Below are 27,935 nucleotides of genomic sequence, written 5' to 3'. Positions count from 1 at the left end.
AAAAATTTTGCACATTTTGATCAAAGGTTCATCTAATGTAAGCAAATTAAAAAACAAAAATACATTATAATGTTTAAAATAACTATCTATGGGTATGGATGGTAATGACAGCAAAAAAAAAAAAAAAAAAAAAATCTACTTAATTTGACATCTACACAGCTAAGCAAGACGCATGAAGATTTCCACATAGTAAATTTTGGCTTTTCAAACGAACTTAAGGTGGCTGCTACTAAAACTGAATACTGTTTGGGTTAAAAGTACCACCAAGTGGTTATGAAAGAGTAAAAACTGTTGGATGGCAATGATGCAAAATGTCAGGGACAAATTTAAAACTGTTTCATTGAAATTTCAAAACTGCAATCAAACAAAAAAGAAACTTTGTTTTGAATTTGATTATGTGACGCAATTATGTAATTTTTTTCGAGATATTTTTTAGTTTTATTTGCAGTATAGTTAGATAACAAAAGACAAACATTGAGTCGAATTACAGTGGATGGTAATGACTTTTTAGTATATCTTTTTAGTTTCAACAAAAATAGGTATCGTCTATCACTCTTAAATCCATGTTATTTTGTTTGGTAGAAGGTGACAAATAAATAGCATTAAACAAAATATAAAAAGATTTATGAGGTTGCAGCAAACATGGGACGGAAAATTCCATTTTTAGAGAATGACCCTTTTTTTCAGGAATAGTTTTTGAAATAAAGGTAGTAAAATTTGAGCTAATCAATTGCTTTACACATGCTTTAAGCCATGCAATGTAACATTCTAGGTGAACTGATAGTGGCTTAATAGAGCTGTGCTCAATTCTAGTCAAATTAATGCAAACATTATAACGAATAAATACCTTTGTGCTAAAAATTAAAATAATTAGTAATCCAATGTTATGAAGCACAAAAATTGCAAAATTATTGCAGACACGTGTGAGTTCCTGGATGAAAAGTCATCCGAGAAAACAACACGGTGGAACAGGAGATAGTATAAATATCAAAAAATAGAAATTAAACAAAACAAAAAAGTTAAAATGACACTTGGAGGCATAATTTATTATACAGTTCCATCAGGAAAAAACCGTTAAGTAATAAATTTTCCAAGAAAACCCATAGCATTGAAACAGGTGTTCCTTGTCAATAATTTTGCAATTCTTGTGCTTCATAACGTTGGATTACTAATTATTTTAATGCAAACATTATTTAAAAAATTAATTTAAGTCCTATCGCAACAACTAACAGCAGAAAATTTCATAGGAAGCTTTGAAATCAAAGTACAGTGAAACCTGTACATGTCTAAAGCGAAAACCTGTCTATAACAATTTTTTCTTTTTGGCCCCAGCAAAATGTCAGCATGAATAATCAAAGGTCTATAACGATAACGTGTATATTACAATATTTTTTTAGGTCCCAACAGTATCGTTGTAGGCAGGTTTTACTGTATTATATACATGTAATTTAAAGGATACATATTGTTGTTCTATGAGGCATTTACACAACACAAAATCAGTGTGAGGTAGGTTTGTAAGAGCCTTTAACAGTATTAACTGGACTGAATTAAGAGAGTATCGTCCTGGGTTGAACTGGTACCTGTTTCATTAAAAAAAAAATAACAATCAATTACATAACTCATGATACCAAACTTCAAAAATTCATACAAATATGTTGCACATTTCACAGTGAAGAATGCTAACACATTGCAAAAGACCATAAAAAGTTTTATAGTACATAGCTCGCTTTAATAGGGTGAATTTGAAAATTTTACCAATACGTCTCATTTTACGTACAGTTTAAGAACTGCTAAATTTGCTTCCAAATCATATGCATTCTCTCTTGCTTGAATGTCAATATACTGCTCGAGAGTGCCAAGATTTTCCGGATTATATCTAAAAAAAATGCAAAAAATTATTATTCCGCAAGAATATACAGGAAGAAGATCGCAAGAAGAGGAAATGTAGTTTAGTTGTAAAAATCTAATAATAGGCACCTATCAATGCCTTTTAGCATAGAAGCCACCGTAGCTTTCATTGCTTCCGCCATGTTTTCATAAAATGTGCCCCCTGTTTATTTGAGTTGAGTTGTTGAATATCAAGATTCTTTTAGGTTGTGTTCGACGAACCTTACCGGTCAACCGGTAAGTAACCGGTAACAAACCCCAGCGTTCCATGATCAACCGGTTACCTCACCGGTTACCATTCTAAGCAGTTGATTGGTTGATTGGAGCACTTGATCATTAGTTGTCACGTGGTTAACTAACCGGTCGCTCTCGGTCGTGCTCGTCGAACGCAACCTGGGGCATGCTTTTAAGTTAATTATCGTTTTTAACTTTAACCGCCTCAAACTAAGGAAACAAAAACAAATAACAAACAGAAGGGTATTTTGCAGACTGCCGTAAGCGTATAATGATCATTTAATTTGAAATCTTAATTATTCAGTATCAATACTATTTATTTTGGATTTTGATTCAGAATACATTAAAAAGAAAAACCTTCCTTAAAATACACGCAGGAAGAAAGAAAAATGAGCTCCTCGGTAGGTTTGACACTTTTTGGAATGATTGTTTTAGTTTGCTTAAAAAATCTAAAACTAAAGAAATGAAGTATTTTATAATGTTGTGATTGCAAGCAAAACTTTAGAGAACTACATCTTTTTGGACCATTAAAAGATGAAATGTAATTTAAAAAATCCTTTTTTTGATTGAAACTTTTCATCTAATGTCTAAACTTTGACAGTGTGAACAACTTCAAAGCTTTCTCTCTTTTTTAACAATCCGACTGAGTGACAGGGCCAGAAGAAGGCATGGTATCAGGATGCAGAAATTTAAGGGGTGCCAATAATCTAGCAAATGCTGCAATTTCATGTTGTTTTCATGAATTCACCTAGGGTGCCCTTAAATGGATGATGGAGCAGGGGAACTATTCAATTATTCAGACTGCGCCATTAATTGGATCCTTGTTAGCCATTCTTAACTTGAGAGTTTTCATTTTTGTTTCCATACTTAGATTGTATTCAGCTGCAACAAGCAGTGAGAGGGGCTCTATGGATTTTGTTTCAGCGGGGGCCAAAAATTAGATCTAGGCCTGAGCACAAGGCCTTTTGCTTTCATTTATGTATCCATGAAAGCAAAAGGTGAACTTTTTTCATAAACTTATCACCAACAAAGTTGTTAAACTAGATTGTTTCAAAACTTTTGAAGGTGAATTCCTTATTCTTAATTTGCATATGTATACTTTTGTGTACATTTTTCACATATGTTCATTGTATTGTTATTATGCAAAGTGAGAAAGAAAATATTTGTCAAAACATTTTAACCTATCAGGATATTTTAGCTTTAAATTGTTAAATATTCATTCCATGAGTTCAACCTTGAGTTCAAACTTTGAGTTCAACCTTGATCATAACTAATTAAAATTTTCAGAGTGTTTCTAGGATTAAATTAAAGAAGGTGTGGGGTTATCTGCCATTGTTCTTGTGCGGGTAGGCACTTTTGCTAAAAGTCAAATTTTAAACATTCGATTTCGGAAAATTTCCGAAAGACGGAAACCCTCCTGGTAAAAGTAACTGAAGTTTAACAGCAGACAGCTTGAATAGCAAAGTAGCAATTAACAAAAATAAATAAGACAAAATGGAACCCACAGCCAAATTTATTGCATGATTCTCTTCAGAAAAAACCATTAAGCAATAAATTTCTCAAAAAAAATCCTGTAAAATACATTTTGCTCTGAAAATGAAACCACTAATTAATAAAATAGCAATGTTACAAAATCTTTATAACTAATCAGTTGTCATATTTAGGAAATGAAAAATAAAGGTAATGTAGAAAAATATGAAAATGTTTAAAAAACAACAAGTTTTTCTGAAAGGAATCCTGCAAAAAATTTCGGCTCTGAGTTCTATTTTGTCTTGTTTGTTTTTGTTAGTTTGTTAGTTGACTTTAGCTGTCTGGCATTCATTTTCGTTGTTTTTACCCGATGTCTTTACATCCAAAAGCTCGCAACTTTGAATTGAGAAAAGGTTCCTGGAAACCCCAAAACACATGCATTCAGTAATCCAGTGGAGCAGCCAAGGGGGAGGGTTTTGGGGGTGAAAATACCTTCCAAAGCTGTTGGTTTTTACATGAATGCAAATTCTAATACAGTAGTTTATGCTTATGAAAGATCTGTTTTGATCAAAAAAACCCCTTCAAGAGGTATTTTTGATCAAAAAATACCTTCAAATTTTATACCAAAAAATGCCCTCAAGTATAGATTTTTGATTGAAAACCTCGCCTCCAGAAGGTATTTCTATCTGCGCTAGTGCAGTAATCTGTTTATTTGGGCTTAACAACATTGAATAGTACCTGTTATTTCCCAGCTCAAAGGTATTTTATTTCTATGAATTTGTTTGGCTTTGAAAATCTTGTTCGTTCATGAGAAAGGATACAGAAATCTCTTCATTCTACGGTCGGACTTCGATTCAACAAACCTCTATTTCACGAATTTTGCTATTTAGCAAATTCCTTTCTTTCCTATTAAAATGAGGCCAAAACCTCTATTTACCAAATATCAAACCCAAAATTAATGAATTATTTTATCAACCGATTTTTTTTCCTTAATTTGAGTTAGGAAATATTGGACTGTTTTCCAAGTGATATATGGATCTTGGATCTTGTCGGAAGCAGTAAAAGGCTTTTCTTGGAATCAGCGATTTTTGATGGGTGAAGGGAAACTAATGAATAGCAATTCCAATGCAGAATGCAGAAAGCAATAATTAAACTCCTAATAAAGGTTACCTTTTCTAATTCTTTACTTGACTCATGCAGCAGGCTGCAAATGATGCAGTATTTTCTTCTCTTCATCAAGTCGAAAGAGAACTATTTTGAGTCAAGTGTCAAGGAAATTGTCAAACATGTATTACTCAGTACTTTAAAATTTCAAATTAATTAGTGTGTAAAAAGTCGTGGAATGCTGAATAAAAAATGTACACTTTCTATTTATGGATATATTTGTGAGATTGCTTATTAAGGCTTTCAGATAAGGTAAGGGCAATTTTCATTCATTTCTTTCGCACACCAACATTAGGAATAACCTTGATTTAGCGCATAAAAGTTGTAGTCCCAATGAATTCATTAAATCGGATCCGACTGTATTATTTTCATGATTTGGCAATGAGACTTCATAAACATACAGTAAAAGCCCAATGCGAAAAACTTCAAGCAACTATTCACCCTCTAATAAAGATTAAATTGCGTCTGAAAATTTATTCCTTTGAAATGAACATTCTGTTCTAATTGATCAGGGTTCCCAAATTTCCGAACAGTAAATACGGGACAGAATTTTAAGACTGAAAGGGGGGGGGAGGGGTATTTCTGTGGTTGAGGGCAATTACTGGTTACGGTGGGTGATAAACAATCATGTTTCAATAGCATAGGCAGGGCCGGATTTGGAAGTGTGGAGGCAACGAAGGAGTGGAGGCCCCTAATAAGGGTTTGAAAAGATCATCATGTTTTCGAAAATATCCGATGCTTTGATATATATCCGAATATTTTTATATATATGTATATATCCGATATTTTCGACGATACGATATTTCGATTTTACGATTCGAAGTTACGATATTTTGTAAAAAAAATTTTGTGGAGGCCCCAGGGCAGTAGCCCCGCCTGTCCTCCTCTAAATCTGGCCCTGAGTACAGGGTTTGTACTCTCTGGGAAAACCTGGAATTGTCAGGGAAAATGACAGTTAAAAATGTCAGGGAAAAATCGGGGAAATTTCCAATTTTGCCTCAAAAAGAATTTTGTCTAATTTCTTCCCAGGGAATTTTATACCCTCAGATCTAGTCTTCGTTTTTATCAATGTTTCCTGAAAAATTGTAAAAGTTTTGTGGCAAAATGACGCAAGCAATAAAAAATAAGGCAACACCCCCCAAAAAAAAAACTTTCTCGGACACCATTTTTGCCCCTTAATAGTTCCCAAGAAAAAAATTCTTAGGGTAAACAGGAATTCTGCATAGACTCAACAGGGGAGAAGACAATTTACTGCTTCTGAAGCACAAGCCTGCGGTTAGTAGGGTCGATCAGGAAAATTGTTTTTTTATCGAAAAATCTTTTCAGCTACGTGTGAAACCTAGTCGCCAGTTTTGATCATTCATAAGATGGAAGTAGGCACGATGCTTAAATGCCTAAGTTTCCAAAAACAAAGCAGAATTAGGTGTTTTCTTTAACTGCAAACTAATGAAAATAACTCAAAATGTGCTGCAAATTGTTTTTTTTTTAAATTTTATTTTAAATATGTAATTTTTTTTTCCTGAGAAATAAAAAATTTTGTTCTTAAAACTTAATCTTATCCTCATTGCCATGGATGCAAATGTGCTAAAAACTTTTCAACTGAATTGTAATTTCATGAAGATTTATTATTTTAAAATTGTTTTCATGCTAGGAATTAAAAAAATTATTTCTTAATTTTTGTCGTCGTCGCCATATTTGGTCATTCCCAAGATGGCAGTACACAACACTTTTTAAGTGCCTAAATTTCCAAAAATAGCATTGGATGTTTATTGCAATGCAAACTATTGATAACAACAATAAATGTGCCCCTTTTTTCCGGATAATTTGTAATTATTTTCTGGAAAAATGCGAAATTTTATCTCCAGAACATTTTTTTTATTCTGATTGATTTAGACGTTTATGCACTAAAAGCTGACTATTTTGTTTTAATTGTAGTTTTTTAAGGATAATTAATTATTTTTAACAACTTTTATGTTCCAAATTCAAAAATCTACTTATTATCTTACATTTTTTACTTACTCGCCATATTTGGTTGTTTGCGAGATAAAAGTAGACACAAATTTACGAAAACATAATTGGATGTTTGTCTCAATGTAAACTATTGAAAGTAAATGTGCAATTAATTCTGAATTTTCAAAAATTTTTAATTTTCTAGAAAAGAAATTTTTTAATTTTAATGTAAGCATCCTTTATATGCAAAAGAAAAAAACTGATGATTATTGGCATCAGCCTATGATCAACAGATGTTGATTTTTGTTATTATGCATTATATAGTATGTCCATCGATACAACAAGTTAATCATATTTATACTGAAAAAAAGCTTTGTACTTTGCTCAATATGTTGCAACCTCCACAGCCTTTTCCGAAAAAATCATATCATCTTATTTAATTATAAATAAAATCATATCAACAGGTAGTAAACAAATAAAAACAATTTTGAACAAAATGTTTTAAAAAAAAGAAAAAATCACTTAAACTGTGAGCAAAATTAAAAAAAAAAAACCAAAAATTTTTTTTTTTCAATCTACAAGTGGAAAAGTTTCAGTTCTTACGCATTGTTACTTTAAACAATTTTGGTTATTTTGAAAATATTGTTACTTAAACTTATTTTGAATGAAGAAGTAATCTGGAATTTTCTAAAAAATAACCTGGAAAAGTCAGGGAATTTTTTTTTAACCACAAGTGTACGAACCCTGATAGCATTAGAAAGATTCCTCTCAGCATGTTTATGGGTGAGTACATTTTTCAAGAAACTCTAACTCAAAGAATAAAGCAAGCTATAGAACGAAGTTCAGTATACAAATTGACGTTGATAGGAACAGCTGCTAATTAAAATTTAGTAAAATTTTCCTTTTTACTTAATTTTTTTACCTTAAAATACTGTCTCCTATTGTAAAGTATTGTTATTAGCTAGAATAGGGGACCTTAGCCTTCCCGTATGGAAGTACTCTGGGACGCGGGACAATTTTTCATATTAGGGGACTGTCCCTTGAAATCTGGGACATCTGGCATCCCTGGATCGGAATTTGTTTAACAGGATTTAACTGAATTGCTTGTGCAATGTTGTATCTTTAATGCTTCATATGTGCGTGGCTGCCATTGATTAATTACTTTTTCATTTTGATGTAGAGTGCTAGTACTCGACGATCAAGTATTGAAAGAAGTCACTATGGTCGAGCAATACGTAAAATAGAGCCGTACCTAGTGAGGCCTTGCAAAAGAAAGCATCCAGAAAAGTTGGAAAGGAAAAATCTCAAAGTTGCCAAAGTGGAGAAGCAAAACAAAAAAACTGTATGTATTTGGTTATTGTTAGTTTGCCTTAAATTTGTACGTATGCAACCCTAATGTTGTTTCTTTAATGCTTCATACAGTGGCTCCCAAAAGTGTTCGTACACTTTGAAATTTTTTAGTAAAACCAAAATAACGTGAATTTGAATTTGAATATAAAGTCCAATATTTTTTCACATCATTCCTATGTTATTCTAAATACAACCCATTAGTTTTTTCAAAATATTGACAGATCTTCTTTTTGAAATGGGTCAAAAAACGAAGAGACCGAGAAATAACACACCACAAAAGTCATCGTACACTCAAATATTTCCGAATAAATCCATGATTAAAATTATCATATGCTGTTTATTTAATATTTTTGCATTGTGTTGACCCTTAACAGTCAGCTTTAATATTTTGTTTATTTATTCGTTAATATTTTGTGTATTTATTCCTTAATATTGTGCTTATTACTTTAAAATGGCTGGTATTCGTAAGAAACAACAAATACCATTCGAAATTTGGTTTTTTTTCCTCACGGTAGCGGTACATTGGTTTAAAATGTCTTAAAATTAGATAATTTATACCATTCCATAGTGAAGTGCTAGATAAAATTCTTTAAAAAGAATCGGGCTGAAAACAGGTAAGAAAAGGTCAACTGGCAAAGTTAACAAATCGTGATCGGAGATTTAAAGTTAAAAAAATTATGAAAAATATGCATTTGAGTGCTGTAAATGTTTCTGCAAAGTTAAATGAAAAATGTTACATTTAACTTTCACCTAAAATTGTTCACCAAGTTCTCTGATTAGCTGGATTAAATAGGACCTCTTTCCGCAGAAATTTTCTTGGTCTTCGAAAAACAGAAAGCTTACGCTTTTCGTCGCAAAATCTATAATAAATAAGCTTAAAACGTTTTATAATTATGTCTAACTTACAGATAAAAATGAATTCAACATTTTTGGTTAAATTGTTGCATAATTGTAAGTAGAAGAAAAAATTTGGAACTTAATCTTAAGAACTTAGTTGGATCAGTTAATCAGGACGGTCGAATGTGTTATAGTGTGAGGGTACATATCAGCATTAGGACTTGGTAGTTTGGAATTTTTTGATGAAATAATGAATCATGACGTTCCTTTAAATATTTTAAAACCCAACTTTGAACTCTTAGCCAAAAATTTGGTTATTGGAAACAACTTTGTTTTTTATCAAGATAACGATAAGAAGCACACGGTTTTCAATGTTTGTGTCTAGTGCCTCGAAAGTTGTCCTAAAGTTTAGAAAATACCCACTCAATCTCCAGATTTGAACTTAATGCAACATATTTAGAGATATCTGGTGGCTAGATTACGAAAATACGACTTTGAAATGAAAATAGAGTTAGAAACAGTAAGACTCAAAGTGTAGTTGAACACTTACTCAGAAATTACGCAAAAAAAAAGAAAGAAAAAAGAATGAAATTTCTTTCCACGCGTTTAAAAGTGTTGTTGATACTGCATGATATTCTAATAAATAATAACTTAATAAAAAGTTTGATTATTCAATAATATATAGACATTTTTTAAAGTGTACGAAGACTTTTGCGAGAAAATTTCCGGCACTTTTTGGTTTTTTACTTTTAAAAAGATTAGTTTTAATATTTGTTAATAACTTTTCATGTAGTTTTGTTAAAAATTGATTACAGATTATATAATTAAATATCTATTCCGAAATATTAATTCTAACCAATGGATAGGGGAAAATTTCGGTGAAAGTCGTAGGCGTACAAACACTTTTGGGAGCCACTGTATGTGTGTGGCGGTTGTTGATTAGTTGCATTTTCATTTTGATTTAGATTGCAAGTACTCGACGAACAAGAGCAAGTAGTAAAAGAAGTCGTTATGGTCGAGCAATACGTAAAATAGAGCCTTACCAAGTGATGCCTTGTAAAAGGAAACATCTCAAAATTGCAAAAGTGGAGAAGCAAAGCAGGTGAGAATTCCCAAAAACCACACTTGGTTTTTAAAATAAAATCTATCTTGTTTTTCAACTAAAATCTCACAACTTCTTTCTAGCTGAAAATAAACAAGGGGGCTTGTATCATGGGAAATAAATGGGATTTTGTGTTTAGGTAATGGAGGTGAGAATTTATTGTGGGACGTATTTTTGTATCCTACCAAAACGAAATAAAACACAATGTATTAAAAAATTAAATACACTTAAACAATTAGTATTTAGGACACTAGTGAAAGAAATAGCAAATAAATAAGTATATACTTTTAATTAAACAAGTTACTAAGCAACATAAAACAGTCCAGTTTTCAACAGTTTCACAGCTATTATTTTTATTAGGAGGGAAAGGAAGCATTATATTAGCCATCAACACACTTCTGAGGGACTAGAGAGTTGCAATGCTTAAATTATGAATATTTGGAGCAAGTTAAGAGAGAGACTCATGAGTGCATCCCCCCAAAAATATTTTTAAAATAATTTTAAAACCAACCTTTTTTTTTTTTTTATAGGGGTTTGACAATTTTTTCACTTGATTTTCGGAATAAAATCAGAGTAGGGTAGACCGATCAGTGAATGAACAGCTAAGCACAATTTCATTTTTAAAAATCCAAGTAATTTTAATTTCTATACTATACAGATCGTGATAGTTAAATCATTTTAATCAATCTATGTAAATATCTCAAAAAAAATCCCGGGAACCTAAATGGTACCGCTTCCAACTTTTTTAGGTGTTTAAAGAAAAAATTGCACAATGACCCAGTGAATGAACACCTCCAACCAGTAAATGAACACAAATTGGTCCAGTGAATGAACATGATAAATTTTGATTCAAAAAGAAACTAAGTTTCTTTGAGATCTATCTATCTATTTATCTATCTATCTATTTGTATAACTATTTATATCTATCTATATCTATCTTTTTATATCTCTATCCATCTATCTATATATCTTTCTATTTTTCTATCTACTAATCTATTTACTTATTTTTGGATGTATCTATGTCTCCATCTGTCTATCTACATATCTATCGGTTAATCTAAAAACATATTTTTCTACCGAAACATCTATCGGTCTATCTCTTTGTCTATTTACCTATTTATCTATGCACTTATCTATTTTTCTATCTATCTATCTCACTACTTATTTATATCTAGCTATCTATCTATTTATATATCCATCTATTTATTTATATATTCATCTATCTATCTACTTATCTATCTATCTATCTATCTACTTATCTGTATCTAGCCACTATATATTTATCTATCTATCTATCTCACTACTTATTTATATCTATCTATTTATTTATCCATCTATTTATTTATATATTCATCTATCTATCTACTTATCTATCTATCTATCTGTCTACTTCTCTATCTATCTATACATCTACTTATCTATCTACTTATCTCTCCACTTATCTACTTATCTATCCATCTATCTGTCTATCTGCCTAACTATCTAACTATTTATCTGTCTGTGCATCTAAATATCTACCAATCCATTGTCCTAATCTATCTATCTATCTCTCTATCTACCTGCTTATCTAACTGTCAATCTATCTACCTTTCTATCTATATCTATCAATCTCTTTATCAGTCTACCTATCTATATCTATCTATCCACCTATCTATATCTATCGGTCTATCTACTTGTCAATATATCTACCTATTTATCTATTAACCACTACCTATCTATTTATCTATCAATAAATCTATCGACCTATCTATCTACCTACCTATTCTATCTCTATATTTATCTACATATATATCTATTTACCTCTTACTTTTAATATATCTATCTCTATATCTTCCTCTATCTATCTATCTATCTCTATATCTTTCTCTATCTATCTATCTGTATACAAGCATGCATACATATCTACCTATCTAGTCTTTCTCTTTGTATATATATTTCTATTTCTCTATCTCTCTATCTACCTGCCTATCTATCAAGGGAGATATAGATAGATAGATGTAGATAGGTAGATATATAGTTAGATAGATAGATAGATAGATATGTAGGTAGGTAGGGTAATGTACAGATTGAGATATAGATAGATAAAAGATAAAATTCAGTAAAAAGTGCATTGTTTGCGAAAACAAAAATAAAGAAATGATAAAATATATAATGAAATACATAAATAAATAAGCATATAAAATTATCTGCATTATAAAAAAGTACAAAAATGAAACATGTCTCAAAGAAACTTTAAATTTATATTAAATCAAAAGAAATTTTGCCAGTGTTCATTCACTGGGTTTTCGCAATTTTTCGTACCCAGTAACTGAACACCCCTCTACATGAAAATTTACGCAATCTGCATATACTGAAACAATTTAAATCCATAGCTTAAACATGTGTACTTAATTTTTCTTTTGTAGAGTTGAAAAATAAAATTTATTAATAAAAATATTATTTTTGAAAATAATTGATAGCACGAAACCAGCCTTATTATTTTGAAAAAGAAAAAAAAACTATTCACGGCAGTAAAAATTTCAAATTTTTTTCAGGAAAAAAACGCGTATCCAAATCAACCAATCAGGTGTCAGATAGCTTGGAATATCAATAAAGAACGCTTTTTTAGTGAATTTATTTAGAAAAAAAAATTGGAAGCTTATTTTTTTTACAAAAAATTACGCGCTGTTCATTCAATGGGTGGTGTTCACTCACTGGTCGGTCTACCCTATAGAATTCACTTCTTTGAGTCTCATGTCTGAAAAAAATTTCAAATTGTAAAGAGAAAAAAAATATTAGAAGTATCAATATCGCATTTTGAATAGCCAGAGTCGCATTGCAAATCTTTAGTGAAAAACCTTCCCGTATTCTATTTACATTGCCAGATGTAATTATAATTAAAAATGAATTTAGGTATGCTTGTAAAGTAGCATTAAATGTATTTTTTATATTTCTGGGAAAAACGTTTACTTTTCAAAGATGTCCATCAAACACAGCAACAGTAAAAATTCAATTACACCATGGCCCCACTAGATGGAGCTGACGCTTAACGGGCCTTGACAGGTTATGACTTTTGTGTTAAACCAATGCAACTATGATTCGCTCATGCATACAGCAACTAATGTCAGTGTTTCAAAGTTTGTTTATTTTTGATTGGACGTCACCCATTTTGACCGCAACAGGCACTGAACGGAACACCTGTATCCACCAATCAATGGCAACGTAACGGAAACAGAGGTTCCCTGTAGCGCTCTCTTTGTTGCCATGAGTTTCAGCAATTGTCAAAGCCTATAAGAATTAAGTGGGGTCATGGTTGGACCATAGACTAATAATAAGAGTAGACCGAGCTTTCCCAGACTTGCTGATGAAAAGATTGGTTCATGGATACATTATGTGACTGGTGGAGGCTTGGCGAAAACTTTGGCAGCATGGTTGCTAGATGGCAACATTATCTATAGTTTGGCACTCGACATGTATTTTAAGACTTAATGTGTTTTCATTATAATTTTTTTCCAGTTGCAGAGATTGAACTGTTTTTCTTTTAGTTATGCATTATTTTGACATTAATAATTAGTTTTTGATCACAGTTTTCAGTAACTTTTATTTGATTTGGTACTGCTACGTCAGTGTTGGCGTGAACGTAATGGCGTAAACGTTTTGCGTTAACGCAAAAATGTACTAATCGGTATCTTAAATTGAAATTGTAGGTAAAAATCTTACCGTTTGCCGATTCTTTTTGGGCGCTTGCATCTTTATTTGCTTAGAGAGTTACTGAAATTGACTAAAGAAAATGCACAGTACTATCTAAACGAAAAGCTCACTATATTAACAAAATCTTTACTACTTAGAATAACAAATTTACAAATCGGACTCCATAAAAGATCATTCTTCCGTGTTCCATCAATTCTATTTATTTTATTTCTCGCGGGCGTTGATCGTCTGCTACGATCAACGCCAGCTGTTGCTAGGATATCCACCAGTCACATGGTTTGGTTTATGAGCAGCAAAAGGGTTGCCATAGCTGGATCTATTCTTATTATTAGTCTATGGGTTGGACGTAAATCCGGTGGCAGCATTTTGCACTTTGTGTAACCTTTTTCCGGTGGTTAGCTTCCTCCATATAGCAATGGAGTATCTTAACTGATAAAACTGGTGTAAGGTTTTGAGCCTACTCCAGTTTTATCAGTTAAGTTACTCCATTGCTATGGAGGCAGCTAAGCTTCTACCACTTTTACGAAGTAAGGTTACACGTTTTTTTACAGTGAGGTTACACATTAGCAAAAATTAAGCTTTCATCTGATTTTCTTGAACGGGCACTCATTTTTAATTGTAAGTGAACTTATATTTCAAGTTAACTTTTTAAATTATCCAGATACATATATATTAAATGATCAAGTAATAATTTTTTTTCTGTACGTTTTAAATTGAAAGTACAAAAATATATTAGTAGATAAAAATACTTGAAATTTCGTTAGGACAGTATTAAAAAGAAAATCATCCTGGAGCAACCTCTTTACTGCCCTTGCTTTTTATTATTCAATAGCTGCGTTGCCCGGCTTTGCTCGGTCTACCTTGAAAAAAAAAAAAAAAAACATTGCGTCAAGTGAAGTATCTTCAATAACCAGGATTAAATGAAAGAGAAAAAAAAAACATCATGCAAAATTTTCTCGCTAAACACTGACGACTGCTACTAAAATACTCTTAAGAAATTAAAATAAAATGAGAAAGATGGATTTAAAAGGCGTAACCATGGAAACACAAAATAAAATAAGTTTAAGAATTGAAAATGAGAAAGATGGAAATAAACAATGGATTCAAAAAGCGTTACCGTGGAAACGCAAAATAAAATGGTTAAAAACTTGAATAGAGAACAGATTTTTGAACTTCATTTAATTCGCTTGTAACTTTTTTTCTAATGGAGATAGAGGGTTACACTTTCGAACTTAGGTCGAGTTAGATCTGGAGTAAAAAAAGCAGCTCTTTCCAATGCTGTCAAAAGGAAAACGGTGGGACAATTCTTTAACTTTTAATGAAGAAAGTAGTGCCTAAATTTCAGCTAAGCCTAAAAAAATTCGAGCTAAAAACATAAAAATCTCCCGCCGCAATTAAGTTAGGAACAAATTGCGTAGAATGCGGAAAACTCTTCCCTTTCCAACGATATATAATATTACTATTTGCAAGTAATTTTTCACCCCCATACTCGGGAATTTATGTGAAAATTGGAATAAAAAAAGAACTATTCATCGAATTGTTTTCGAACTGGTCTGCAAACCTTCTCACCAGGAAACATCACGATCAAGGAAATTCAAAAAAATTCCAAATTGGTGGCATTCGAAAGAGCATTGGAAAACATGTTTATGGCACTGAAACTACGTGCCCTCGTGACCACGTTATCGAAATATGATGTCTTAAAAATTGCCGAAATTTTTAGTAAAGTCGCCAAATTTAGCGAGTTTTGTTCAGAAATGGAAGGTACGGCGCGAATTCAACATCTGCATCTGACAAGACATTTCACTTCCATATTTGGTCACCACCAAAGGGCGTCAGAAATATCGCATTAATTCTTTACTGGGGTGGCTACCATGGCGCGGGGTGTCGTGGCACAGACGTCGGCATTGAAATTTTTAGGGGCTTGTGTTCCGGGATATTAACGTGCAACTGTATAGGGGAAAACGCCACAGCCCGAAATATTTGTTTTATTTTATTGTAAAAACAATGGAATTTTTTGTTATTCTTAAGACTGTTAAAAAACTGATGTTTAAAACTTTAATGCTTCTGCGGGTGAAATATTTCCACTGAAAGTGTTTATTCGATGATGAAACTGTTTTGAAAAAAATATGATAACCGTAGAGAAACGGTAAACACACTTCAAGGGTTTTTTTTTTTTTTTTTTTTGAAAAGTCGTAAATCTGAAGTCTTCAACAGTATCTAAATACGAAGAAAACGACATTTTTAAAGATTTCAAACCATGTTCTCAAATAAAAAAAAAACGATTTTTATCAGTTATTTTCAGTGTGTTTTTCGTTATGTGTATCGTTTTCAAGTTATGTGTAAACCCTCTAACAAGTCAGATAAAAAAAAAAAACTGTATTAATTTTTATTTCGCTCGAATTCGAATTCCCTTTTAACGTGAAACATAATTGGTAAAAGTGACTTCAGTATTTTTAAAAATGACTAAGGGGCATTCCAAGGTATTTTTGACTTATGTAGAGTCCGTAACGTGACCTTTTTTTGCCATAACTTTTTAATTTACCGTTTGATTTGCAAATCATTTTAATTTGAGCTGGTGTGTTGGTAGGAAAAGATCAAAATAAAATAATATGCTAATCAAACAGTAAATTAAAAAGTTATGGAAAAAAAGGTCACGTTACGGACTCTACATAAATGTCAAAAATACCTTGAAATTCCCCCTAAATAACATGCAATATGATGTGCATTTACGTTATAGCGACTTTCAGTTGCAGTGACAGACTTTTTCGAACTACAGGGGTTGTTGTAATGAACGTCGACTATAAAATTTTTGATAAGAATCTGTTATGAAGTAATTTCCGACATCGTTGATTTTGCTGTGCAAATTTTTGACATTTACTATCCGTTGTTTTCTTTTTTTTAATTATTATTTTTTTCGCTTTTAAATTAAACATTTTCGCTAGCAGTGGTCAGACAATAGAACTTCATTAATGATAATAACTTTTGAAAAAATAAATAAGAGCTGGGATACTACAATCCATGATCATGTTCTTTCAACATCAAAAGCTATCCATTTTATTTTCAATATATAAGCTTTAATAAGCATGTTTTTTTTACTTATTCATATTAATTCTCGTACATAATTATTAATTACTTACAACACATTTCATTACAAGAGTACAAATTTAAATTAGTTTAGTAAAACACACTTGAAATGCACTTAAATTCTGAAATGCATTATTATCACGATTACAAAGTTAAATCCTACGTTCAATTTCGTTATAAAGTTGTAGCTCCTCTGGATAAAGCTCTCTAGTTTCCATTTCACAGGCTTCATAGTTACTTTTTAATTTTGCCCACACAAGTAAAGGGTTAATTCGAAACATCCTTTACGCGCTTTGCAGATGACCAGAAATGGAAATGAGAGTCTTGCTAGACGCAGGCGATGAAATCACGTGGTATTTTCCATTTCTTGCCAAGTCTTTAAATTTGGCGAATTTTCGTAAGATTTCGACAGACTTTGACCCCCCATATCTCAAAAACAAAAGGACGAGGGCACACAATATTTGGGTCAAATTTTTTTCTAAAGATACTCTTTCGAATGCGACCATTTTTAATTTTTTTCATCATTACTGAACTCGTGATGTTTCCTGGTCAGGACTTAAAGGAACAAACTGAAAATTTCAGCGCGATCGGCCGGGTAGTTCTCGAGTTCAAACACACAGACGCTTTTTGGAGACTTCATTTTATACTATGTAGAGATTTATCCAATATTTATCAAGTTCATGCTTTTTTACAACCAATGTGCAGTCAACCCTCAATAACTCAAGTCTTATAACTCGAATATACCTTTATCTCGAAGTTTTTATTGGGTCCCAAAATTATCAGTGTTCTTCAATGCTAAGTTGTCTTTATATCTCGAAGGTAACAACTTTTGAGTCAAAGCTCTCATGAAAGTTTCGTTTTCATTTCATGCACAAAATTCCAGTAAATAGTATATGAAAAATTTTTTTCTTACTTCTTTTAAACAGTGCTTTGGTTGGGTGAGAGAGGAATTCATTCACACAATAATATTGTGCAATGTAACGTTATTTCTCCACCCTTCCCAGATTGATGAAAAGTAGCCCATTGGGCTACACTTTCCTACACTTGGTTTAAAACTTGATTGAGTGGAGTAGCAGCTGATTATTTTTGGTCAACTTTTAAATTTTATCAAAAATTGAAAAAGAAGCCGCTTTGTTCCCGGACGACACAAATAATTGTGCTTTTGTGTGTAAGCACGGTCAACTCTAGTTAACTTGGAGCCACAATCGAGTAAATCGAATTTTCCGATTATCGTTTTTGGTTTAAATAAAAGCCAATTAAATTTACTGTAACTGCATATCCAGTTTTTTTTCCTTGTAGAGTAGGAATTTGTCGATGTTTGGCGTGAAATGGGATCGAAGCATAATTTTTTATCATTTTTTACCGAAAATGGCCAATTTTTAAAGAACAATATCTTCTAAACCAGTGTTTATTACTATGTTCCGCGGAACCCCAGGGTTCCACAACGAACACTCTAGGGTTCCGCGCAGAGGCGTAACTTGGCCACATGAAGTGGAGGGGGGGGGCAAACTTTTTTTTCAAGGGATATTTATTTGATTCATATTCTGCCATTTAACTAAAATAATGCAAAACAGTTGTGCTTATGTTTTGTAGTCCATAAGAGTTCAGATTTCTTTTTCCAAGTTGCGTCGGTTTTTATTCGCGAATAACTTCATGGACTAATTAGAAAGTTCAGAAAGTTCTAAGTACTTTGGAAATGAAGTTTTTTTTTCTTCCGAAGTTGTTTTCAAGGATCCCAGGAATGAGAAATCTGAACAATATACATGCCCTGTTATTTGCGACCTATGCCCTGAACCAAAGTGATGTTCTTTTTCAGTGGCACAAAGTTTTTAGGGAAGGGGGGATGTTAGAATTTTTTTTAATTTGTTTTTCGTACGTACATTTGAAAGCACATTTGCATATTTTATTATATATTTTTAAAGTGAAAAGTATCACTGCAAACCGTGAACTGAATTATGCAAATGTTCTGTCCTTATAAGTTAAGGAAACAAGATGTTTTTTGCTTTCGAAGGTTATGCCGTTAATTTGGTTAGCAACAAAGATCGTAGATATGGAATTCATGTATGTTATAATATCTTCAATAAAAGATTTGCTTTTAAATAAGTGTCTTCTGATCTCAACAGACGGAAATTGTTATTTTCATGGTGGATGTAAGTTATAAACGCTATTAGCGGTAATATACTCTACATTGGTTATGGGGCCTTAAAAACCCTGATAAATAACTAGAGACTTTTCGTCATATTGTTGGACTTGATGTATCAGAAAAGAATGGAGAACAGCCTAGAAGAAAATTACAGTAGTATCAACTTTCCAAAGCTGAATGCGTTCAACTATAGTTCATGGAAGTGTGATGTAAAAGTTGTTCTAATTGACAGAGGATGTTGGGAATTCATCGTCGGGGAACCAAAACAACCAGCAGAAACATCCCCGGAAGCACTGATAAGAAATTTCGAGCAGAGGAAAGCCAGAGCTTACACAACAATTTACACAAGTGTTGAACGGCAATATTTAAAATTGATTCAGTGTACCGAAGATGGAAAAGAAGCTTGGACTATTTTAAAGGAAAACTTCGAACCTTGTTCCCGTGCTCGTATAGCAACTTTAATCGATGAATTTTATGAACTGAGATATTATCCAGATGAAGAAACAGTTGGAATCTTCTGCCAAAGAGTAAAGGAAAAGCAACTTCAAATCAAAGATGCTGGATTTGAAATACCTGAACTGTTAGTAACATTTCAGTTAATTAGAAGACTACCTAAAGAGTTTGAAAACCTTGTTCAAATATTATATCGCCTGGATGATAATGAATTCACTTACAACAATGTGGAAAAGCAGTTAATAAGCGAATCGGGGAGAATTCAGTTAAAGATGAAAGACGAGGGATATCTACCCGTAGATAACGCACACATTTCCAAATTGGAAGACTGTTCGAACTTGAATACAACCCCTAAATGGAAGAAAAGTCAGTTCTCGAGCGTTAACAGTGGAAGCAAGCTGAGGCAAACATCGCATGAAAGACGAAATCTTCTGGGGCCGTGCACATTTTGTGGAAAGAACAATCATTTATCTAAAAACTGTTATTTCAAGAACAGAAGAAAGCCGGATGTCAAAAGTAAATCGTCTCAACCAGACAGCCGCATTTTTTACACGGAACATATGGAAGTGCAGAATTCGTCAGTCTCGAGTAATGAAGATACGATAGAACTCGGGGAATTTTTGATAGACAGTGCAGCAACAGGAAATTTTTGCAACAACAAAGAATGGTTTGAATTCATTTATCCTGTATCTAAACGTGAAGTTTTAATTGGGGATAAAAATTGCACTAGTGAAATAAAGGGCATAGGTGATATAGTGTTTTATGTAAAAGATAATGGAAATTTTGTGAAATTAATTCTTAAAAATGTTTATTATACACCTAATATGCGTAGGAATTTAATTGGAGGTGCAAATATTGATTTAAGAGGGTACAAAATAATTTGGTGTAATAATAAAATGAGAATTTTTACTAAAGATGATGAATATTTTTTAACAGCTCATAGAGTAGGGAAATTGTATGTTATTTACGGTATACCTAACTATAGGAAATCTGAAATATTTAATGTGAATGCATATAATGTTTCCATTAACATAAATGATCTGCATAAAAGATTTGGTCATGTTAATGCTAATTTACTAAAAAATATGAGTGTTAACAATAGTGTCAAAGGTATTGAAAACGTAACGGGAAATTTCGATTCTTGTGTGACTTGTAAAATTGCTAAATCTACTAGAGTTTCTTTAAACAGAAATTATGGAACATTAACTAATAATGTGTTGGATAAATGTTATATGGATTTGTGGGGTCCCGCTCCAGTTCGTTCGCTGGGAGGTAGTTTGTATTTTTTATCGATAATAGACGACTATTCTAGAAAAGTAGATGTATTTACGATAAAAAACAAAAGTGAAGTATTTGATTGTTTTAAATCCTATCTAGCCAGATCTGAACGTACATTAAATTGTAAATTAAAATCAGTTAGAACTGATAATGGCTTAGAGTTTTGCCATAAGCAATTCGAAAAATTTCTAAATGAATGTGGGATAAAAATTGAACGATCTTCTGTTTATACACCTCAACAAGTAGGCGTAGCAGAAAGATTTAACCATACAGCGTTAGATGGAGTTAGAGCATTATTGCATGAAAGTGGATTGCAAGAAAGGTTTTGGGCTGAAGCCCTGCATACTTTCGTTCACATTTACAATCGTTGTGAGCATAAACTTACAAAAGGTAAAACACCAATTGAAATTTGGAGTGGTCATAAACCTTCAGTACAACATTTCAGATTATTTGGATCGCTAGCATATGTACATATTCCTAAAGTTAAAAGGCATAAATTAAACGACAGAGCTAAAATTGGCATACTTGTCGGATATGCAACAAATAGAAAAGGGTATAGAATTTGGTTACCGAAAGAAAAAACTATAGAAGAAACTATTCATGTTAGTATAGACGAGCGTAAAAACGGGGTAGAAAGTCTTTTCGGTGAAGGTCGTAAAAATGAGTACGCAAACTTTAAAATTGGTACGCTAAATTGGCCGATTGAAGAGGAACATGAAATTATTGAGGAACAAAAATCTGACGCTGATAGAAAACTAAAACCTTTAAACATTTCTGAGTGGTAAAGAAAAGAACGACCGCGAAAAAAGAGCAATAGAGTTGACGTCTATTACTATCCACCTGAGGGAAAACCCAGGTTAAGATCTTTAAAAAAAGTAAAAGAATATTGTGAGGAGCAACAAATCGAATTTAAACCTGATGCATTTTTGTTTAAGCCGAAAAATGATCAAACACCGGAGTCGGAAAATAAAAATAGTGACGAGTCTAATTCGGAGAACGAAAATAATTTTACTTGTGACGAAATAGATTTCGCTTTATTTCAGGACGAAGTAAATAACGTAGAATTACCTAGAACCTTCCAGGAAAGTCAAAATGTTCCAGAAAAACTTGAATGGGATCGAGCGATGAATGAAGAATTAAAAATATTCAAAGAAAGAAAAGTATTTACTTTAGTTGAACCCCCCAAAAATTCTAGAATCATAGGAAACCGTTGGGTATATAGCATAAAAAGGGATGATAAGAATAAAATTAAAAAATTCCGTGCAAGATTAGTAGCTCTTGGTTGGAAACAGCGGGCAAACATTGATTACAATTTGGTGTTCTCGCCAGTCATTTGTTTTTCAACTGTTCGATTGTTTTTCATTTTATTTGTATCCGTGCTATGTTGGTCTCATGTACATTTAGACATAAAATCTGCCTATTTGTATGGAAGTCTAAATGAGAAGGTATACATGACCCAACCTGTTGGACATGAAGTTAAAGGTGAAGAACATAAGGTTTGGTTGCTTAATAAAGCACTGTATGGGCTTCATCAAAGCGGAAGACAATGGAATTTGGAGTTAGACTCTAATTTACTCAAACTTGGGTTTGAAAAAATGAAATGGTGTAATTGTACTTATAAACTTAAAGATGAAATAGTTTTGTTGGTTTACGTAGATGATTTAATATTATTTGGAAAAAGTAAAAGTAAAATTGATGAAATTGTAGCATTACTAAAAAGTAAGTTTGACGTCGTAAATTTGGGGGAAATTAAATTTTTACTGGGTGTAAATTTTGAAAAGATTGGAAATAAAATTTATTTGCATCAAGAAACTTATATAAATAAACTAATGGAAAAATTTAAAGATTTGCCAAGAAATCATGTTAATTTACCTTTCAAAAACAGTGTTGAATTACCTCAAAGGGTTAACGAGAAAGAAATTGTGGAAAATGATGTAATGAAAAAATACCCGTATAGAACTTTGATTGGGTGTTTATCATTTCTAGCTGCGAGAAGCAGACCCGATATTTCTTTTGCAGTAAATGTCATGTCTCAATTTTGCAATGGTTATTTGTTTAAACATTGGACTGTTACTGTAGATATCATAAATTATGTGTTTAATACTAAAAGTTTAAAAATTAATTTGTCGAATGTTAACAATTCTAGTTTAATTGCGTATTCTGATGCAAACTGGGGTTATAAGTTAACGAATAGGTATTCTACAAGTGGGCATATTGTTTATTTTGCCGGTATTCCATTTAACTGGAAATCGAATAAACAGAAATCAATCGCTCTTAGTTCAATGGAATCTGAATTTGTATCTCTAACAGAAAGTGTTAAAGAACTTGTATGGTTTTCGAGAGTATTAAAAGAAATTAATGTCGTTAAAAACTTAAATATTCCTATACAATTTTGTGATAATCAATCTGCTATATATTTTTCTAAAAATTCACCAGAAAATGTTAAAACTAAGCATATAGATATAAAATATCAATTCATAAGAGATCTGATCAAAGAAAATTTATTTAGTTTAAGATATATCAGTAGTAAAAATAATTTAGCAGATTTCTTAACAAAACCTTTATCAAAGGAAAAACTTCAGTATATTGTAAATATTATTTTTGAACTAAGAAAGAATGAATGTACGCCCGATGGGGCCGATTGTTAGAATTTTTTTTAATTTGTTTTTCGTACGTACATTTGAAAGCACATTTGCATATTTTATTATATATTTTTAAAGTGAAAAGTATCACTGCAAACCGTGAACTGAATTATGCAAATGTTCTGTCCTTATAAGTTAAGGAAACAAGATGTTTTTTGCTTTCGAAGGTTATGCCGTTAATTTGGTTAGCAACAAAGATCGTAGATATGGAATTCATGTATGTTATAATATCTTCAATAAAAGATTTGCTTTTAAATAAGTGTCTTCTGATCTCAACAGACGGAAATTGTTATTTTCATGGTGGATGTAAGTTATAAACGCTATTAGCGGTAATATACTCTACAGGGGAGGGGAGTACATCGAAAACGAGAAGGAAAATGTAAATCTGATTGGAAAGGAGGGTGCGGGGGTTCTCCCCCGGGACAAATTTAGAAATTTGAGCTCTAAAAACGCAATTTTAGACTTCCTTTCCAGAGGCTAGTGGGACAGAAGGTACAGATTTCTCAACGGAATTCCTAGAAATTGAAGCTTTAAAAACGCGATTATAGACCATATTTATCGACGTTAGGGTAACGGATGGAACTCAAGGACAGTCCCCGATCGAATTTTTTTTTAATAGGTCGAAATCGATTCTTCCTCCCCCCCTGCGTTCGACATTTCAAAAACGCAATTTTAGACAAACGTTGAAGATCCTACTGGAAGGATGTTCTAAAGCTCTTACCTGACAAAATTTTCAAAATGATGGTGCTAAAAGCTAACGCAATTGTAAGGCCCTATTTTGTAATATTACGGCCAGGAAATTTTCGAAATTAAAGCTCTAAAACGCAGTTTTGAGCGATTTTCGATGTTGATCGGTAATTTTGGGCTTTCCCCTGGAAAATTCTCCAAATTGAAGACCTGAAAATGAAATTTCAGATGCTCCATAATGCTTCTGGTGTGCGCACGTGTGTGGTTGGGCGTGGCGGGGGCTTCGGAGAAGCAGCATTTTGAGCACGTTCTTATTTTTAGATGAGCTAGGGAAAAAAAGAAGAAATGCTGTGGTACAGTTTAAAAACAGATAAACTGTAGGTTGAAATTACTGATTGGTGGTGGTTGAAGACAAGGATACAACTTATGCATATAATTTATAACAATTGCATTGGTAATATACGAATTACATTTTGTTATCGTTTGAAAATAAGGTCAATTTGACAAGCAAATGAAAAACAAACCTTTGCTTAAAAACTAGGGGTCAAAACAATAACTCTGCCCATGGCTCAAAAAAGTAGGGGGGCAATTTCCCCCCTATGCCCCCCCCCTAGTTTACGCCAATGAGTTCCGCATTCTTTTTTTTTCAAAAAAAAAAAAAAAAAAAATGCTCACTTAGAAATTTGATTGAAATCAGCTTTGAGTGAAGTATCAAATCTTTTACTGGATGTCTTTACATCTAGAAGCTCACACCTTTGAATTGAAAAAGGGGTTCCTTGAAACCTCGAAACACGTGTATTCTGAAATCTGTTTATTTGTGCTAAACAACGTTGGATATTTCCTGTTATCAAATCGGTATTTTCCGTATAAGCAGCAAAGAGAACATTAAAATGAATTTTACATTGCCAACTTATTTGCATTGTCGATGTGACTGTCGTGTCCATAGACTATGTTAGTATAAGTGCAAGAATGCGATATTTTTATCAGAATGACATTTAATTTAAAAAAATTAAAAAATGTGTAGTTAAAATGTTTCAATAAGCATTTTTTGGAATATTTTTTGTTCTTATTGCAAGTAAGCGTTTTTTAATGCTGCATTCAAACTATTGTGCTACTGAAGATAAACTAGGGGTTCCGCGTAAAAAATATATTTAAAAAGGGTTCCACAGATCAAAGAAATTAAGAAACGCTGTTCTAAACTATTGGTCGTACAGACCGCCACTTGAGCTTAAATTGTTCAAAATTTAATATGCTTTAAAACAGGTATTTATGTTTTGTATAAAAGTTGTATAATTTAGGAGTTAGACACTAAAAAGAGTCCGAAAATTTCAGTTTTTAGCATATTAAGCAGCGAGCACAGGTTTTTGAAAACTGCAAACTTAGGTTTCCACTAGCCTAACTGACACAAACAACATACTAAAAAATCATTGCACTTTGCGGTTTTAATGTCTATTATGACTGGACTAATAGTGTAACGTTCCTCCAACAATTTGAGTTTTTCAAACAATAATACTAGAATTTGTGTAACGTTACACCCATTAATACTGGTAACCTTACACATTTCTATTTACAGTGCAGTTTATTAGTCCCCACTGAAGATCAATGACCCTCTTAAAGCTATCTACCCCCTTGGTCATTACATCCTGTTCCGGGAAGCTATTCCAAGAGCCCAAGCCCTACTAAAGTAGATATTTTTCCTAATTCCCAGGTTAGCCTGATATTTGAATAGCTTAAAACGATGACCCCTTGTCCTGCTTTCCGTGCAAAAATTTAACCCATTAACATCGATTATTTTGATAGATCTAAACAACTGTCATGTCCCCTCTGACTCCCCTTTGCTCCAGGCTATACATATTAAGCCTTTTAAGTCTGGTATCATAATCCGAATCTGAAAGTCGCCTTAATAGTTTAGTAGCCCTTCTTTCAATCCTTTCCAAGAAAAAAATATCTTCCCCGAGGTAAGGAAGCCAAAATTGAACAACATACTTCAATGACGTCGAACTAAACTTCTATGTGAAAGCTGAAGAACCTTCTTAGATTTATTTGAAAGAGATCTATTGATAAACCCAGACATTCTGTCGGCTTTATTATTTGGAATGCTGTACTGTTGACTAAACCTGAAATCCTGATTTATTAAGACACCCGGATCAGGAACATTTTCTGACTGACTGATGACCAAACGCTAAATAATGACTAGTACGCTTATTTCCATGAACTAAGTGTAGCAGTTGACATTTCCCAACACTAACTGCCATACCCCTCTTATCTACCCACTTAGTAATATGATCTAAATCCTGTTGAAGCTGTTTTACTTGTTCTTCATTTTTCTCAATCTCTTTAACATCATAACTTTAACATCATCAGTAAAATAATTTATGTTTGCTGAAATATTTTCATCAATTCCAATAACAATAACGAAATTCAATTCTGTGTATTAACCTAGAAATCCTTTCTCCTCCAGGAAAGTGCTCAGAGCCTCTTCAAAGACGGATTCCTTTGGGCAGAGTGAGTTGCACAGAGCAGCGTTTGTAGGAGACACAGAAAGTGTGAAGAAGCTGCTGGCAAGAGGATTCAACTACTATCTACGAGATAAAGAGGGTAAGACGCCCCTACACATTGCTCTGCTTGGCAGCAAAAAGGCAGTAGCTGAGCTCCTGGTAGATGGTGGTTGCACAAGGAATGTCCTAGATAGAAATGGCAGCACTCCTTTGCATCTAGCTGCATATAATGGATATGATGGAATAGTGAAAAAGCTGTTAGAAGCCGGTGGAGACACGCGTATGCCAGATAAGTGGGGGAATACGCCTGTGCTCTGCGCTCTAAATTCTAGGGAGGAGGCTTCTGCAGAGCTTCTTGTGGACATGGACGTCACTAATAATATCCCAGGTATTGATGGCTGCACTCCTCTGCATCGCGCTGCATATCTGGGGTACGAGGGAGTAGTCTGGAAGCTGCTGACTGCAGGAGCAGACACTCGTGTGCACGACAGAAGGGGACACACGCCCCTGCACCGCGCTCTGTTGCGTAGGATGGGTCAGGTACATAGGAATGAGGCTGTAGCAGAGCTCCTGGTGGACGTGGACTGCACAAATGACATTCCAGATTTCCACTTTGGCAAAACTCCTCTGCATCTCGCAGCAGGGAGAGGATTTATTGGAACAGTGAGGAAATTACTTTTTGGTCATGTGCATCCCCATATGAAAGATTCTATGGGAGGCTATCCCCTGTGCGCTGCTTTTTATGGAGGACACCACGATGTCGTGAAAGTGATCCTGGAGGCATGTGCGTTGAGAGACATCGAGATCGACTGGAAGCAGGTTTCGCTCCCGAAGGATCATATTCGGCACTATATCACTCTGCTCTCTGAGTGCGAAGCCGAGATGCAGAGGATGAGAGTTACCCGGGTTCACGAGTCAAGGCTGTCCTTCTACGACGTCGTCAAGCGACATGTGTGCCGTGTCACCCCGTATCTTCGTATCGACAGCATCGTCCATGTCTTTGCCAGCAGTTTTCAACTGATGCTGGACTTTCCCCACTATGCCGACTTCATTGCACACAAACTGGGGTGTGCCAAGAAGAGGAGGGCCCTCGCCAACAGGTGTGTGGCATGCTTCTCCCTCCCGGCCTGGAAGTTGCCTCCCCTGCCACCGACGGTCACAGACATCCTGTTTCTCTGTCTCAGTGACAGCGACATGCGAAACTTCATTTGTGCTGTTGATGGCAAGTCTTGAAAAATCCCTTATTGCTACTCCCAGAACGTATTATCGCTAAATAACTTTTCTATTTAACCTACAAACTATTTGCGGGCTTGCAACCACTGATTCCTCCTATTATTGCAACTTTCACCGGTAAAAGTGAACTTTTGCTGCATATGTGCTTCAGACTCTCTGCCGATATCCTCATATGCTGAGTTTGTGCTCAGAGTTTTCAAGTGCTACAAAGATGAGTCTCATAAGTTCGTGTC

At 33.3% G+C, this 27,935-nt stretch overlaps 2 protein-coding genes and 1 long non-coding RNA gene across 3 annotated transcripts in view; 2 read left to right on the top strand and 1 right to left on the bottom strand.

Annotated features, from left to right (window-relative positions):
• LOC129234006 (eukaryotic translation initiation factor 3 subunit K-like) overlaps positions 1 to 2,094 on the bottom strand; it is a 32,182-nt gene extending 30,088 nt beyond the window's left edge. Inside the window, exons 1-3 of the mRNA XM_054867912.1 lie at positions 1,978 to 2,094; positions 1,778 to 1,876; positions 1,460 to 1,580 (exon numbers count right to left, since the gene is read on the bottom strand). Coding sequence (XP_054723887.1) covers positions 1,460 to 1,580; positions 1,778 to 1,876; positions 1,978 to 2,030 — 273 coding nt within the window. The 5' untranslated portion in view covers positions 2,031 to 2,094. The remainder of the gene's footprint in view (positions 1 to 1,459; positions 1,581 to 1,777; positions 1,877 to 1,977) is intronic.
• A 283-nt stretch (positions 2,095 to 2,377) lies between these two features.
• Positions 2,378 to 9,991, top strand: LOC129234008 (uncharacterized). The gene is made up of 3 exons (XR_008581516.1): positions 2,378 to 2,522; positions 7,886 to 8,047; positions 9,858 to 9,991. It is a non-coding gene; the product is annotated as an uncharacterized LOC129234008 (long non-coding RNA).
• Positions 9,992 to 22,112: 12,121 nt separating this feature from the next.
• On the top strand, positions 22,113 to 27,713 carry LOC129234007 (ankyrin-1-like). Its single transcript, XM_054867914.1, has 2 exons — positions 22,113 to 22,138; positions 26,433 to 27,713. The coding sequence occupies exons 1-2, from the start codon at positions 22,113 to 22,115 to the stop codon at positions 27,700 to 27,702; spliced, it is 1,296 nt and encodes a 431-aa protein (XP_054723889.1). The 3' UTR covers positions 27,703 to 27,713.
• The last annotated feature ends 222 nt before the right edge of the window (positions 27,714 to 27,935 follow it).

This window comes from Uloborus diversus, unplaced genomic scaffold (genome assembly GCF_026930045.1).
Source record: "Uloborus diversus isolate 005 unplaced genomic scaffold, Udiv.v.3.1 scaffold_902, whole genome shotgun sequence".
NCBI classification, from domain to species: Eukaryota; Metazoa; Arthropoda; class Arachnida; order Araneae; family Uloboridae; genus Uloborus; species Uloborus diversus.
Note: the sequence above shows the minus strand (reverse complement) of the source record. Positions and strands in the feature narration are given on the sequence as shown.